Source organism: Chroicocephalus ridibundus, chromosome 5, assembly GCF_963924245.1.
Source record: "Chroicocephalus ridibundus chromosome 5, bChrRid1.1, whole genome shotgun sequence".
Classification (NCBI taxonomy): Eukaryota; Metazoa; Chordata; class Aves; order Charadriiformes; family Laridae; genus Chroicocephalus; species Chroicocephalus ridibundus.
Genome location: NC_086288.1, coordinates 81,277,456 through 81,292,656, shown reverse-complemented (window position 1 = coordinate 81,292,656; position 15,201 = coordinate 81,277,456). Strand labels below are relative to the sequence as shown.

Here is a 15,201-nt window from a genome sequence, read left to right as displayed (position 1 = left end):
CAACCCTTTGAGATCTGTCCTTCAGCCAGTTCTTCACCCAGTGTACAGTGAACCCGCTCATCCCACAGTTGGACAACTTGTCCAGATGGATGCTGAGAGGGATCATATCAAGAGTTTTACTAAAATTCAGAAAAATCTACTGCCTTCCCTGCACCCACTAGGCAGGTGGCCTTATCATAGAAGGAGATCAAATTAGTTAAAGAGGACTTTCCCTTTGTGAACCCATGTTGACTGAACCTGGTGATTGTATTATTCTTTAAATGCCTTTCAACGGTACCCAGTATGAAGGGTCTCTTCAGTCTGGAAAAAAGGGGGACCTTATCAACACTTAGGAATCCTTAAGAGGTGGGTGTCAGGAGGATGGGGCCAGGCTCTTCTCAGGGGGACTGGGCAAGAGGTAACGGGCACAAACTTGACCATGGGAAGTTCCATCTCAACACAAGGAGGAACTCCTTTCCTGTGAGGGTGGCAGAGCCCTGGCACAGGCTGCCCAGAGAGGTGGGGGAGTCTCCGTCTCTGGAGAATTCCCAAACCCGTCTGGACACGTTCCTGTGCCACCTGCTCTGGGTAACCCTGCTCTGGCAGGGGGATTGGACTAGATGATCTCCAGAGGTCCCTTCCAACCCTATGATTCTATGATCTTCTCCTTGTTTTTTCCAGGAACTGAGGTTAGACTAACAGGTCTGTAGTTTCCTGGGTCGGTTAGAGGGCTGTTACAGCCATAGCAAAGATAGATCTTCCAGTTTTGATTTGTTTTTCTTCCATTTTTTCCCCTTGAGAGTCCTAACAGCCAAATGTATTACACACACAAGCATATGCATGAACTTCTTTTGTCTCCCTGACACGTAAGATAATGCTGCGTGTGAGATTTTGAAAGACTACGTGGTGGGTGGAACAGTTTCTTACTGTGGTGAACGGTCTTTGGTGTATTTTGTACCCATCCTAAACATGAAGGGCATTGGCTCCAACCTCTCTTGTTACATCTTCTATAAACATATTGCAAATAAACATCCTCGTAAATTTGAGGCTTAGAATCTTGCTGAAGTAGAGAGATAATCATATTTCAGTTGGTGATTTGATGGACACGGGTCTTTTTATCCTGTTGCAGTACTGTTCGAATATGGGATTATACACAGGATGCCTGTATAAATGTTCTTAGTGGACACACAGCTCCAGTACGGGGATTGATGTGGAATCCTGAAATTCCCTACCTTCTAGTGTCCGGCAGTTGGGACTATACGATTCGAGTCTGGGACACAAGAGACGGAACATGTTTGGACACAGTTTATGATCATGGCGCAGACGTATATGGTAATTTTTTTAGATTTTGCTTTATTTCTGTATTGAAAGGCATTTTTAAATGTTTTAAAATTTACAAAATAATTTAATCAAACTGGTTATTGACTACATTTTTAAATGTCCTTCCTACTAGGATTAACGTGTCATCCTAGTCGTCCGTTTACTATGGCGTCTTGCTCTCGGGACTCCACTGTGAGACTCTGGTCATTGTCACCTCTTATAAACCCCCTCCAAATAAATATCTTGGTAGATAGATGTTGGGATGAGATTATCGGTAATACAGGTAAGTAAATTGTATATATACTGGTGTTTTAATTTTCTGTATGTTCATATACTTTTTTTTTTCTTTATTTTTTAAATTTTCATGTATAAATCTTTGTGTGTGTTAGATCGCGCGGTGGAATCCGGGGCTCCTCCTTTGCTGTGTGGTAAAGTTTCCAGGGATATTAAACAAGAAGTGGAAAAATTGACAGGAAATCCTCGAGGAAAAAAACTAAGGTGGTTTTCCGAATGCTTTTCAGTAAGTATTCTGCAAATTTAAGGATGTCGTCAGTGTGCATGAATTTCTCTTCTGAAGTCAGTCTCCACAGCTGCAATTTCTTTCTTCTCTACTGTTTTTTTTCCTCCCCTTTTTAAAGGGAGCTCAGAAAATACACAGAAATCAATTCTATCTCTTAACAGTTCTGCATGTAAAAATGTCCACGACTGAATTGTTCGTCAGTTGCGAACACCAATTTTTCACAAAGTGAAATAGGTGGGATATTTTAATTTTCCATGGTAAAAGTTTGACTTGGCAAGAACTTTCTATTGAAGAAAATGAAAAGATGTGTTTTATGAAACTACACTGGAGTTTTTCATTTCAATCCATCAAAGGGACACCCCCACTTCAGATAAGGTTTGAACTGCCCAAGTGTCGGTGCCAAAACTGCTGTATTTCCTTCTAGGAGCTGTAGATCTGGGTGACCCTCACCCCAGTATCCACCCATTGCACAGTAATATTTCCTATAAATCACTGCAGCCCCTCTGTGCAGTTGAGTTAAAAATACAAACTGCTGGGTCCCTGTGAGTGCTTACCTGCAGAGGAGCTGACCTTCAGGTAGAACAAGGACAGAAATGACCTGGAACTCCAGCTTGTGTCGAGCACTGGTGTAATTTAAGTCAATACGCTGATCTACAAAGACCTCATTCATTGAAAAGATTTGGTTTGATTTCTAGATAAATCGAAGTGTGTGATTCAACGATGCTGAAACAATATTCCTCAGTTACAGATCTTGAAATTTTCTGGGTTATTAAAACTATATTTTTAGGGAATTCCTTGTTTTACAGAAGTTATACATTCTGATGTCCCATGTTGATTTGAGACTAGACTTTTCTAAGAACAGAAACTTCTTTGGATCAGCTGTGTTCGGTGCTTTTTGAGTGCCGAAAACAAAGTGTTGTGCTTAAATTATGGGGAGTCAAGTAAGAGCTTTAAGAGACTGTGAAAAAGAGGAAATAGTCTTTTTTTCATCTCTAGGATCTTCTGCTTTTTACCAGCTCAGAACTAATTGAACTTCTAAACCTGTAATCCTGTTAGTCTTAGAAAAGCTCCTTCAGGTCAAAGGTTTAATGATTAATATATATTTTTTAAGCTTTTAATTACTCACTCTCTACTGGACCTCATTCAATGTTAAAGCATTGTCCTAGTTCTACGGAAGGATTGATTCAAATGTTAGACCAATAAAAATGCTTACAATTTCTTTAAAAAAAGAATAATGAAAAAACGCCTTGATGATCTGCACATTGGTGGTGCTGGGGGACATGGGTTAGTGGTGGTTTTGTCAGAGTCAGGTTGACGGTTGGACACGATGATCTGAAAGGTCCCTTCCAACCGAGGCAATTCTATGATTCTACGTCTTCATAGTAAAGCTTCTAATCTTGAAATGGGCTGAAATTGTATTTCTTGGAGTTGACTGAGGTTTTCCAATGTCTTTGTAAGTTCAAGTTTCTCCCTTGACCACGGCTGTAATACAACTCTCTTCTTCCCTAACAATTTCAGCCTCCAGGAGGCAGCAAAAATTTATGGGATTTAGTTGCTGTGATAAAAGGACAGGATGACAGTTTGCTTCCACAAAACTACTGCAAAGGAATCATGCATATGAAACATCTCATCAGATTTAGAATGGTAAGTGAAGCATAAACGGTATGTGAAAGCGGTTGTTAATCCACGTAGTATTCCACTCTTTAAAAATAACGTTTAATGCTTTACAAAAGGGTCACAATTTATTTCATGCCCAAAGGTGTTTGTGCTCTGTCGGTTCTCTGAACAGCAGCAGCTAGCGAAGTCTGCGTGAGTGTGCGCGTACTCAGTGTTCAAATGCTAAGTTACGACTTTTAACTACAAAAGCAGCTTTCAGAATACTGAAAAGAAATCGCAAAGCAAGCACCACTACAGCTTGAGCTACGAACCGAGTTTGTCTTCCCTATTTTATATACTGTACTTTTATATGCAGTAAAATCAAATTATTTGATTGGGTAAACGTGAAGTTTGTAGTTCTGTTCAGATGCAGGGACAAGGGAATTCATTTCTGAAGGTGGAGCGGGGTCGGCAGAATCCTGCTCTCTGGAGGAAGGAGTGGACAAACAAGAACATTCGTGCAGATCCGCAGCTGAAGGGCGACTCGGATGTGAACGTGAAAGTCAAGTGCTAGAACACAAATTTATTAGTAGCTGCATATACGAGTATGCAGCCAGACACACAGTAGATGGTTCTGCCGGGGACTCCTTAGGGGGATCCTAAGGGATCCCATACTCTAGTGACAGGCTTGGAAATAGAGAAGAGAGATGTGTTGGTAGGTCAGGAGCTGCCTGACTCCCCCTGCCACCCCCAGGGCTAGACACTGCCAGCTCTTTGCCCCATCCCTGCAGGGGTTCAAGGCCAGGTTGGACGGGGCTTGGAGCAACCTGGGCTGGTGGGAGGTGTCCCTGCCCAGGGCAGGGGGTGGCACTGGGTGATCTCTAAGGTCCCTTCCAACCCAAACCATTCTGTGACTCTGTGATCAGCTGGGTTGCTGCTGTGGGCTATTTTGCAAAATCAAACTCTTAAAGAGTGTCCTACATACTTTATGACTCTTAAGCGGTGGAAGTTTTTTATTGGTGATTTTAACTCTGATAATAGCTGCTGCTCTACTAATATTATGAAGCTCGAAGTGTGTGTCCGTGTGTCCAAACCCCAGTTTTCTCAGCCAGTTAGCCCGAGGAGAAGAAACTCATTCTTGACTCCTGCAGCGCAAGCAGTCTGTTTATCGTGTAACGTGATTTCATGCATTTATAACTCGGGTGTCCTAGGATAACTGCCGTAATTGCTGAGCATTCTGTGGATTAAGTGTTCCCGTTAATTAAAAGCATTTTGTCCTCTTTTTGATGGCTCAGAGTCTTGCTTGAGAGCGTTAAGAGAAAGCAGGGGTAGGGCGATGCTGGCTGCTTGTGTGTTGGCTGCCAATACCGTTTTTTCCCAGGATGGAGCAGGGACGTAGAGCAAGTGTATTTTTCTGTTTCTAGCAGAGAGGATACTTTGGAGACTTCAGCATGAAAATGATGAAAAAGATAGAGGTGCCAAGTAAAAAAGTAACATAGTTTGTTTTAAAAGAAACAGATCCTTTGCCTTTCCCAGCAGCTGCCCTTGGTCTACATTGGTTTGGTTTGGTGGAGAAAGTTCAAAGTTTGTTCTCCATCCTCCAGATGTGACACTGCAAAGCTATGAAGAACCAAGCGCCATCTCATGTGCATTGATGATAGAGTTAAACGGAGAATTCTTGAGATGTGAAGTGAAACTAATATAAAAAATTGCAGTGGTTGGGAATATAAATAATTTATTGCTCATGTGGTTAATGGGGTGCAACAAATCAGGACACAGGTTGAGCCTACTGTCTTTATTCCTTATTTAGACACCATTATAATGGCAAAAGGTACAATTTCCAGCTCTGTATGCTTTATGTTCACAAATATTTTCTTGAAATTTCAAAAATAACGAGGTTTTTTATGATGTCCATCTGGGTGAATTACTATTACATATAAGAAAATGGTTGAGAATAAAAATATATGAAAAAAGATTGAAGGAAGATAACCGAGAAAAATGTGTATGTGTAACAAAGCACTAACACAGTTACCTTAACAATATAAACACTTCTCTGTAATCTCACTGTAAACTCTTCTAATTAGTTCACCGTAATCTCATTGTAATCTCTTCTCTTCCAATTATCCTTTCCTCAAAAGGATTTTTTCTTAAATGATAGCCTTTATATTCCATTGTAATGTTTGTACCTCATTCTTAAAAGAACTTGTTTTCATCACAGAAAACTGTACTCTTTTTTTTTTTTTTCCTCATTTTTACTTTTTTTAAACCTTTTTTTTCCCCCCTCCTCAGTCCAAGGCACAAGAACTGACAACAGTAAAAATGTCCAAGTTTGGAGGCGGTATTGGTGCGCCAAGCAAAGAGGAGAGGCTTAAAGAAGCTGCAGAAATACATTTAAGATTAGGACAAATTCAGCGATACTGTGAACTAATGGTAGAACTTGGAGAGGTAAAGTATCAGAACATTACTGAAAAACAATAAAATGTGAAGGTTTCTGAAAACCAGCTACCCTAGCAAAGGTTGAGGAGCAACAAAATGGGTCATAAGTCCAGAAAAGAGTAATCTTGCTCCAATTATATTATTTTTAACGTATTCAGTCTAATGCGTAGCTCATTCCTTATTTAACCTCTGGACAAATTTCTTTTTAATGGAAAAATTCTTTTTAATGGAAGAAACATGAAAATCATTAAAAATACAGCTGTTTCTCAAAATAAATTGATCGGGTTAAATGTATTGCTGCTTTCTTCCAGTGGGACAAAGCTCTCTCCGTTGCACCTGGTGTCTCGATGAAATACTGGAGGAAGTTAATGCAAAGGTAAAAAATATAAAATCATATAAAAATGTGATGCTGTTTTGTCCATAAAAGGACGCAGACAAGTGGGAGGGATGGATACTAATATCAGTTGTGCTTGGCTTTGGCTACAGATTCTAGTGATGTTCCTTTTTGTTCAGTAAGCTTTGGGGTGGGACCGTTGGGGTTTTCAACACTGATCTTGTGTACAGGAATCCAGTTAAACGGAGCATAAATTGCTGGTTTAACTGGAAACTCCTCAGTGCAGTAGCCACAGTTTGCAAGTCTCTGAGATCTGGAAAGGCAGATGGGTTTCAGTGAACTTTATGTGGCTTCATCTAGCCCCTGTTCTGTAGAGATAAGTTTAATGATCAGTTATGTGTGTAGATCTTTCTTGTTTATTTGTTCATTTGTTTAATTAGGAGAGCTGATCAGTTAATTCAGGAAGAAAACGATGATGTCATCCCATACTGCATAGCTATCGGAGATGTGAAGAAACTAGTTTCTTTCTTTACGTCAAGAGGCCAGCTTAAAGAGGCTCTGCTTGTTGCACAGGTATTGTTAGGTCTAACCGTGGGAGATGTATTTAGCTATTCGTTTCTAACCCTGCAGATGACAAACATATTTAAAAGGCTACCTCCATTCACTTTTGCAAATGGCTAAATAATCATACCCTGCTCTTTATTTGTGTATTCTATTGGCCAGTTTTTACGCAGAAATCATTAAAAGGTTTCTCATGCTTACAGATTTTAAGCCTGACTCTTCTAAATTGCAATCAAATGCCCATAATGAAAACTGACGTATTTGGTTTTGGTTGAAGTAGAAAATTAACCTGATTTTCAGCAGTCAGTATTGCCCTTGATGTCTAAGACACGCAGGATTTCTCTCGCATTTCTACTGAGGTCCTGGGTATAGTACTTTCCGTAAAATCTTTGGGTGAAACTGCTCAACTGCAGCAGTAATCGATACAGGAAATCAAACTTTTAAAACGAATGCAAAAAATGGTACAAGAAATTACCAGAAGTACGTGTGTCCCTTCTGCTTCCTAATGTAAACACAAGTTAAAGGGCGCACAAAACATGCGAGACCTGATACTTTGTTCCACTCTTTCTCAACACTCCTGTATTCTTTTTGAGTAATTTCTACATACTTAATATAATTTGTTAAATAAACTGGCAAGATTTGTCCCTGGTGCATTCTCTCATGCCTACCTGTCCTTGAACATTCAGTTGCCTCAGAGGGAAGAACTTCAATAAGGTGCTTGAATTTGTCCGTTAGAAATTGTCTGTCTGCATGTTGTTCTTCTAATAGTAGCTGAATAGTGCACAGAATGGAACTTTGGAGTATGCCTAAATTTAACAAGTTATAATGTTTGAACCTTAAAGGCTTGGAAAGATCGTCATTTTCCTTGAAAGAGCGCCGTTGTAGAGGTTGCTTTTATTCCAATTCATAGAATAGTCTTTGTCTCAAAGGTTTAATCAGATAACACGTAGCAACAAAATAATAGGACTTTTTTTGACTTTTAACCAAGCCCTGAGTTTTAATGTTGTTACCCGAACTACACCTTAAAACTCGTGAACGACTTTCCTTTTAACACACACCGATCTCTTCTCATTTAATGTTAGAAATAATTTATTGCCAGATACGAAAAAGGTTCAGCTGATGCCACTGTATAAACCATTTCCAGATGTACCTACTGGGACGTGTGTCTACATAGTTCATAGAATCATAGAATCGCCTCGGTTGAAAGGGGCCTTTCAGATCATCTAGTCCAACCATCAACCTAACCCTGACAGAAGCCATCGCTAAACCACATCTCCAAGCACTATGTCTACCCAGCTTTCCTTCAATCACAGCCACTCACTCCTAGGGGTGTAAAAATCAAGGTTGTAGCCGTCACTGTCCATTTTAAGTGTATTCAAATGCTGGAAAAATCCTGTACAAATTCATAGGAGGGAAGAGGTCTCGTGCTTTGGTAGAGGTTCTCATATGGCTGGCTACAACTAGGCTCAGATTTAGCTGTGAGTAAGTTCATTGGTTTCAACATTTCCTTTGCTTTAGAAAGATTTTTAGAGATCTTAGATTATTTTTTGTGGTTGAAGTTCAACAAGACCAAGTGCAAGGTCCTACACTTGGGTTGGGACAATCCTCGTTACCAATACAGGTTGGGGGATGACATGATAGAGAGCAGCCCTGCGGAAAAGGACTTGGGGGTGGATGAAAAGCTGGACGTGAGCAGGCAATGTGCACTTGCAGCCCAGAAGGCCAATTGCATCCTGGGCTGCATCAAAAGGACCGTGTCCAGCAGATCCAGAGAGGTGATTCTCCCCCTCTACTCTGCTCTGGTGGGACCCCACCTGCAGTACTGTGTCCAGCTCTGGAGCCCTCAGCACAAGAAGGACATGGACCTTTTGGAGCAGGGCCAGAGGAGGGCCATGAAGATGATCCAAGGGCTGGAGCCCCTCTGCTGTGAGGACAGGCTGAGAGAGCTGGGGGTGTTCAGCCTGGAGAAGAGAAGGCTCTGGGTAGACCTTATAGCGGCCTTCCAGTACCTGAAGAGGGCCTACAGGAAAGCTGGGGAGGGGCTGTTTGCAAGGGCATGTAGCGACAGGACAAGGGGCAATGGTTTAAACTAGAGCAGGGCAGGTTTAGATTAGACATTAGGAAGAAGTTCTTTCCACTGAGGGTGGTGAGACACTGGCCCAGGTTGCCCAGAGAGGGGGTGGAGGCCCCATCCCTGGAGACATTCAAGGCCAGGCTGGATGAGGCTCTGAGCAACCTGATCTAGTTGGAGATGTCCCTGCTGACTGCAGGGGGTTGGACTAGATGGCCTTTAGAGGTCCCTTCCAACCCAACACAGTCTATGATTCTATGAAAAATCACATTTCATTTTCATTATGGTTGGTGCATTAATTAATCCATTTTTTTTATTCACATCTAGGCAGCTTGTGAGGGCAATATACAAATGTCACCGCTTTCTACAGCAACTGGATCTTCAAGTCCTGGTGCAAACAATACAGATGATTATAATGAGTAAGTTGTTCTAGTTTATATCTAAAGCCTCATTTTTGTGCAGAATGTAAAGTTGTCAAGGGAGATAAGCCTTATCGGTTTAATTTGGCATCAGCAACATAGAATTCGATGACAAAATATTACATCTTCTAGTACTGAGTTGATAGAGTCACTAACTGGTGCTACACTGAATAATTCCGCCGTTGTGCTGCCTCCTAGCACCAAATGGATTTTTCATATGTATATGTTATAATTATAAATATCCTTTTCATTCGCTTGATCTTTAAGGTGCGTTCCTACCTACTTAAATATGTTTAAATATGTGGCACGTGAACTTAGAACTTTTGGTAAGCAGAGTAAGGTTTAGCATTAACAAGTATCTGTGAGACCTTATATTTTATGCATCATCTCCTCCTGGAGCTTCCCAGTTTATTGCCGGTGAAGTTCTGACAATGTGCACTAATGGCCACGTTTTCATTGTGTGCGCCCATAAAAGAAACCCTGCGTCTCTCCTTGTTTAGAACAGTGCTCAAAAACCTAAATCAAGTGATTTAGTGATATGTGTCGTAACAAAAGCAGCTTGGAGGCTGTGGTGTTACTTCATTTACATGTGCAGCTTTTGAGCAATTAGAGATATTTATGCAGAGTTCACAAGTACAGGATAAAAACCCAAAGATTTGATTGTTCTTCTGTCAGTCTGAAGAGACTTTTCCATGCTGATGTGGATTTTGACAAACTGATCCACCTGAATATCCCCCAACATAAGTAGTGGATGAAGTCCAAACTGCATTTTGAAAGCTAGCGGTGTTGTTATCTGTAAGTCAAATAGAGGGATTTTAGGGTACAGAAGCAAATGTGGTGACTCGTATGTAAAATAAGAACCGAAGAACTCCAAGCTTGAAGGGACCTTGCAGAATTCATGTTTTGGTGTTGCAGGCTCCTGCACAAGGTCAGTAAGGAACTGGCAGAATGGTATTTCCAGGATGGCCATGCAGTGCTTGCAGCGTGTTGCCATCTGGCTGTTGAAAATATAGAGGTAATTATTATTATTTTTTTTAATATTTAACTATGGAAGGGCCATCACTGACTTCCTTTTTACACCTCCACATGTTAACTGGTTTTTAAAATGTATGTACGACATTCTAAAATGCATTCCTTAGACTTGGTATTTGCTTTGTATATATTTATATAGAGAGTTTGATCCTTACAATATTGAAGTTAGTAGCAAAACTCCCTTAATTCTATCAAATTCAAGATTTCTGTCATGCACGGATAGTAGTATGTTATTATTTAATTGTATTTTCATATATATAGTATCTTGTCGTATCAGAAAATATAAGGTGCCTGAGTACCTTACATATACACGTAATTATTGCTGTTGATGGTGACTCAAAAGACCCATCAGAACTGGGACTTCATTTTGCCACAAAAGATGTAATCTCTCCCTTGTAGAATTCCCCGTCTCAATGGTGAAGTAAAAATGAAAAAACCCCACCCCTCAGCACAAGAATAGGGCTGAGACGTAAGAAACATTTTATTAGGCTTTCTTTTTTTTTTTTTTTTGTAGTTTGACAAATTGTTTCTTTTCCTCTTTCTCTCTGCATTTTGTTGTTGATCCAACATATTTTTCCTCCTCTATCCCCTGAAATAAGTAAAATTCCACCTTAATGAGCTGTTCTGAGGGAAAGCAATAATCAGTTAATTCAGTATTTCAAAATAGACATGTTTGAAGTTGTTGCGTATTCTCTTCCTGTTTAATATTCTGCTATCCCTGTCAAAACTCCAGTTGCCCAGAGAGGGTAAGAACGGGAGACCCCTTCCTGGCCTGGGTTTTTGGTTGGTTTTTTGTGTCTCCTTTTGGGTTTTGGGTTTTTTTTTTGTTTCCTTTCATCAAAAGAGAGGGGAAATACACACTCTGAAAGCTTGTGTCCTTACTTAAGACTAGAAGGAATTGCTATCTATCATGCTTTTTACTGTAGGTATTATCTCTTTGGTTGAATAAAGGAAGATTGTGCTAAAGGAAGTCTATTTGGTTATTTAAAAACTGATTAACACAAGGTGCGCAATTACTGACTCATTCAAGAGACCCAAGTTCATACATAAAGTAGCTTTAATTAATGCATATTTTGTCCTTCTGTAAAAAAAAACAACCTCATAAATGAATGTCTTATGCTCAACATGGTGAATCCCCAGAAATGCTTGTGTGCCTTAATGCTATAATTTTTTCGTTGAGCAAGCTTGCGATGGCAGCCCTGATTCGTGGAAATGAGCTGGAGTTGGCAATCAGTGTGGGTACTGTCTTAGGAGAAAGTGCAGCACAAGCAACACATTATGCCCTAGAATTACTAGCAAGAAAATGTATGACAGTAACAACATGGTAAGAATTTCTTAATCCAAAGAAGATTTTTTTTTTTTAATTTTTTTTTTTTTCCTTCCCCCTGACAAAACGATAAAGGTGTTTCATTCTGAGACTTACAGACACCAAACCACCGTGGGTAGATAGAATAAGAATTGCCGTATTAGACCTTTAAAGCACCAGGCGTGCGAATGTACCGCTTTAATCTCAGAATCCCTGATGGCGGCATTGCAAATGAGGGAAGAGTCGTTGTCAAACAGAGTATGAAACCTGCTGAAAAACCCCAGGTACTTGGGCAATAGTGGCATAATAAATCCTAGCCGGTACGGGGTAAAAATGGCTGATTCGCACTAAGTAAGGCTAGAATTGAATTCTGAAGTCAAAAGGAACAGAAGCTTAAGTAAGATCTGTGAAGGGATTTTTGAGCACTTGCTGGAAAAATGTACCTGCTGAAAGGCTGAGGAATTATTTTATACCGGTATTGGGAATACAAGACAGCTGACAAGATTTAAGGAGGAAACAAGATTAATTCTGCAGGAGTGGGTCATTCCTCTGTTGCAGGCAGCGGAAGCTTTCTCTCTGCTATATATTCTTTTCCTCCTTGCAGTAGTTTTACTTTGAAGGATACGTTTTGGTCTAGTTTTCGTCGACCATTGAAAAGCAGGAAATCACGCTAAGGTATATTTGGCAGCTGTACAGGTGTTTTGGAATTAACATTTCATAGAAAACATCTGCTTCAACAAATACTGGAATTAAGCATCAGTTTTTCTGCTACGGTTGGTATTTGCTTAAGCATCCAGAGGGGGACTGAGAGAAACCCAGTGGAAGCCCTCCCTGCAGAGCATTTAGCATGCCCTAGACGATGAAGCACTGGAGAAAACGATAAAATAAGAAATGGATGACTTGCTGCTGTGGCTTTGCAATGATTTAGCACGTCTGCATTGCACCAGTTCTAACAGGGTTGTTTTCGCAACTCCGTCTGCAGCTTATGAAGTCTCTGAAGCTCTTTCTCTGACCTCCCTGCCTTCATTGTGAAGGGTGATTTTTAAATAGCCTCTGATAGGAAGCACTGGACATGGAGTTAAGAAAAACCACTGTATATTAGTGCAGGATCGTGCTCAGGGGTTGGGGCAGCTCCCGGTATCAGCACAGGCTGGGGGATGAAGGGACAGAGAGCAGCCCTGCTGAGAAGGACTTCATGTTAGTGGATGAGAAGCTGGACGTGCCCCAGCAATGTGCTCTTGGAGCCCAGAAATCCCCCGCAGCCTGGGCTGCATCCCCAGCAGCGTGGGCAGCAGGGCGAGGGGGGGATTCTGCCCCTCTGCTCCGCTCTGTGAGACCCCCCTGCAGTGCTGCCTCCAGCGCTGGGGCACCAACAGCAGAAGGACACGGAGCTGTTGGAGCGGGGCCAGAGGAGGCCCCGGAGATGCTGGGAGGGCTGGAGCCCCTCTGCTGTGAGGACAGGCTGAGAGAGCTGGGGGGGTTCAGCCTGGAGAAGAGAAGGCTCCGGGGAGACCTTAGAGCAGCTTTCTGGTATCTGAAGGTCACCGACAAGAAAGCTGGGGAGGGATGTTTTACAAGGGCATGTAGTGATAGGAAGAGGGGGAATGGCTTCAAACTGAAACAGAGGAGATTTAGGTTAGATCTGAGGCAGAAATTCTTGTCTGTGAGGGCGGTGAGCCCCTGGCCCAGGGTGCCCAGAGAAGCTGTGGCTGCCCCATCCCTGGAGGGGTTCAAGGCCAGGTTGGACGGGGCTTGGAGCAACCTGGGCTGGTGGGAGGTGTCCCTGCCCAGGGCAGGGGGTGGCACTGGGTGGGCTTTAAGGTCCCTTCCCACCCAAACTGTGATTATATGATTCTGTTTTTCCCAGTTCCATAACAAAAGCTAGTTCTGATGTCATTGCTGTACCAAGTGTTTATGATAGCACGGCATTTATGTGCATGTACATAAAACTCCTGCAAACTTAGGGCAGGTGTGCACTGAAGTCTACATGGATATACGTGGTAGAATTTCAGATTGGTGTCGTGTGTATTGCCCAAGTATCCACCCGGGTTTGTCAGTGGGTTTCATGTGCTGCACCTGGTCCAGCGACACCCTGCAATCCTGGACTCTGGTCTGCAGCCACTACGGAACATTTTTCTGTTCTGTAGGAAAAGATCAGAGATTCATGAATCTCTTCATATTTTGGAGTAAAGAGATACTGGCACAGCATAGTTCCCCTTGGTCCACTCCAAGTACGGGGAAGCTGGAGTTCAAGGGCGTCTGATATTTGCCCTTTTGGGGCTTACTGGTTGTTTCGCTTGGAGATACCCATCAATTGGAAACACTTCAGTTGTAGAGACACGCTTAATTGTAGACACCTCAAGGAATACCGAAAGCGCCTTGATGGGTTAGTAATGAAATCAGTTATGGGAATGTGTTTTGGTGTTTGGTTGTGGGGTTTTTTTGGGGGGGGTGTATATTTTTCATTTTATTTTATTTTTTAGCAGTGCTCTAAAATACAAAATCCAAACGAAAAAAGTCAAAACTAAACGTTTGTGCCCTTCCCCATCTTTCCAAATCTACAGCCTTGGGAAAATGCGCGAGTCTTTAAGACGACCGTTTGCATTTTATTTGTGTTTAGCACCTCAGTACTGCTCAAAGCACCCTTCTGCTGCTCAGGCGGCTCGCGGTATTTTACTTGAGATACCGAATCCTGCCCATGCGGACTCAGCCACCTGCTGTTATGCTTTATACCGCCAGTGTTTTTTCAGTTTAATTCTTAAAAAAAAAAAGCATTCCAGGTAACACAATTTGTGGGCCGTTATGTGAGGGCCGTGGATTTTTTTTAAATAAGCATTCGATTTCAGTATTTTGGCTGAGCAATTTCTAATCCCTTTTGAAAACGTTTTAAATTGCCCGTGCAGATGAGTGCGTGTGAGTAGCTGATCTTGAAAATAGTTTAAGAACTTGTGAAATACACTACATTCTGAAGGAGCCTTTCTGTATCTTGGAAAAGTGGCTCTTGCGTGGTAACGGTGTAGCAAATTTTCCAAAGGCCTTTTGGCCATCAGCTGCTTTTGGTTGTCAAAAGGCTTTTTTGGTTATTTTTGTTAAACGAAGTCGGTTAAACTGACCCTTAGATCTGCTGTTGTAGTTTAATTATTTTTCTGTTAGATTTTTCCTGTGTAAAGTAAGAATACAAAGCAAAGTTTTGTTCATTGCTGTTTCAATGTCTCCCTTTTAGCTTTCCATCACTTGGATACAGGTATTTCGCTTGTTTATGGAGAGAGTTGAAAAGCGTGTGACTTTACTAATGCCAAAAATAAGCTTAAACTAAGTGTTCTAAGTTATTAATTGTGATCAATACTTGGAAGTGGGCTGGAAAGCAGCTGCAGATGTTGGACAGTAGCTCACCTAAATATTTTTAAGCCAAGGACCCCATTCGGAAAATCCAGCAGGAGTTTTTGCCTTACACAGGGGCAAGTCAGTCTTGGGGGTGACAGGAGAAATGACGCCTGCGTGAATAGAAGAGTCACGGAACAACCAGAATAATCTGTTATTTAAAAAAGCTATAATTGAATAATTGTTTCAAAATAGTTTATTAATATTTACACGTGTTCCCTCCAGCTGCTTGTTGTGTTGAGGGGG

At 41.5% G+C, this 15,201-nt stretch overlaps 1 protein-coding gene across 5 annotated transcripts in view; it reads left to right on the top strand.

Moving 5' to 3' along the window:
* WDR17 (WD repeat domain 17) overlaps nucleotides 1–15,201 on the top strand; it is a 61,048-nt gene that overhangs the window by 36,285 nt on the left and 9,562 nt on the right. For 4 of the 5 annotated variants that reach the window (XM_063335947.1, XM_063335948.1, XM_063335944.1 and 1 more), the window contains exons 13-23: nucleotides 1,109–1,311; nucleotides 1,433–1,582; nucleotides 1,689–1,819; nucleotides 3,338–3,463; nucleotides 5,705–5,860; nucleotides 6,163–6,227; nucleotides 6,626–6,758; nucleotides 9,145–9,236; nucleotides 10,152–10,251; nucleotides 11,453–11,592; nucleotides 14,798–14,818. In XM_063335947.1, the coding sequence (XP_063192017.1) occupies nucleotides 1,109–1,311; nucleotides 1,433–1,582; nucleotides 1,689–1,819; nucleotides 3,338–3,463; nucleotides 5,705–5,860; nucleotides 6,163–6,227; nucleotides 6,626–6,758; nucleotides 9,145–9,236; nucleotides 10,152–10,251; nucleotides 11,453–11,592; nucleotides 14,798–14,818 (1,317 nt within the window). The remainder of the gene's footprint in view (nucleotides 1–1,108; nucleotides 1,312–1,432; nucleotides 1,583–1,688; nucleotides 1,820–3,337; nucleotides 3,464–5,704; nucleotides 5,861–6,162; nucleotides 6,228–6,625; nucleotides 6,759–9,144; nucleotides 9,237–10,151; nucleotides 10,252–11,452; nucleotides 11,593–14,797; nucleotides 14,819–15,201) is intronic. The other variant, XM_063335945.1, reaches the window with a different exon arrangement.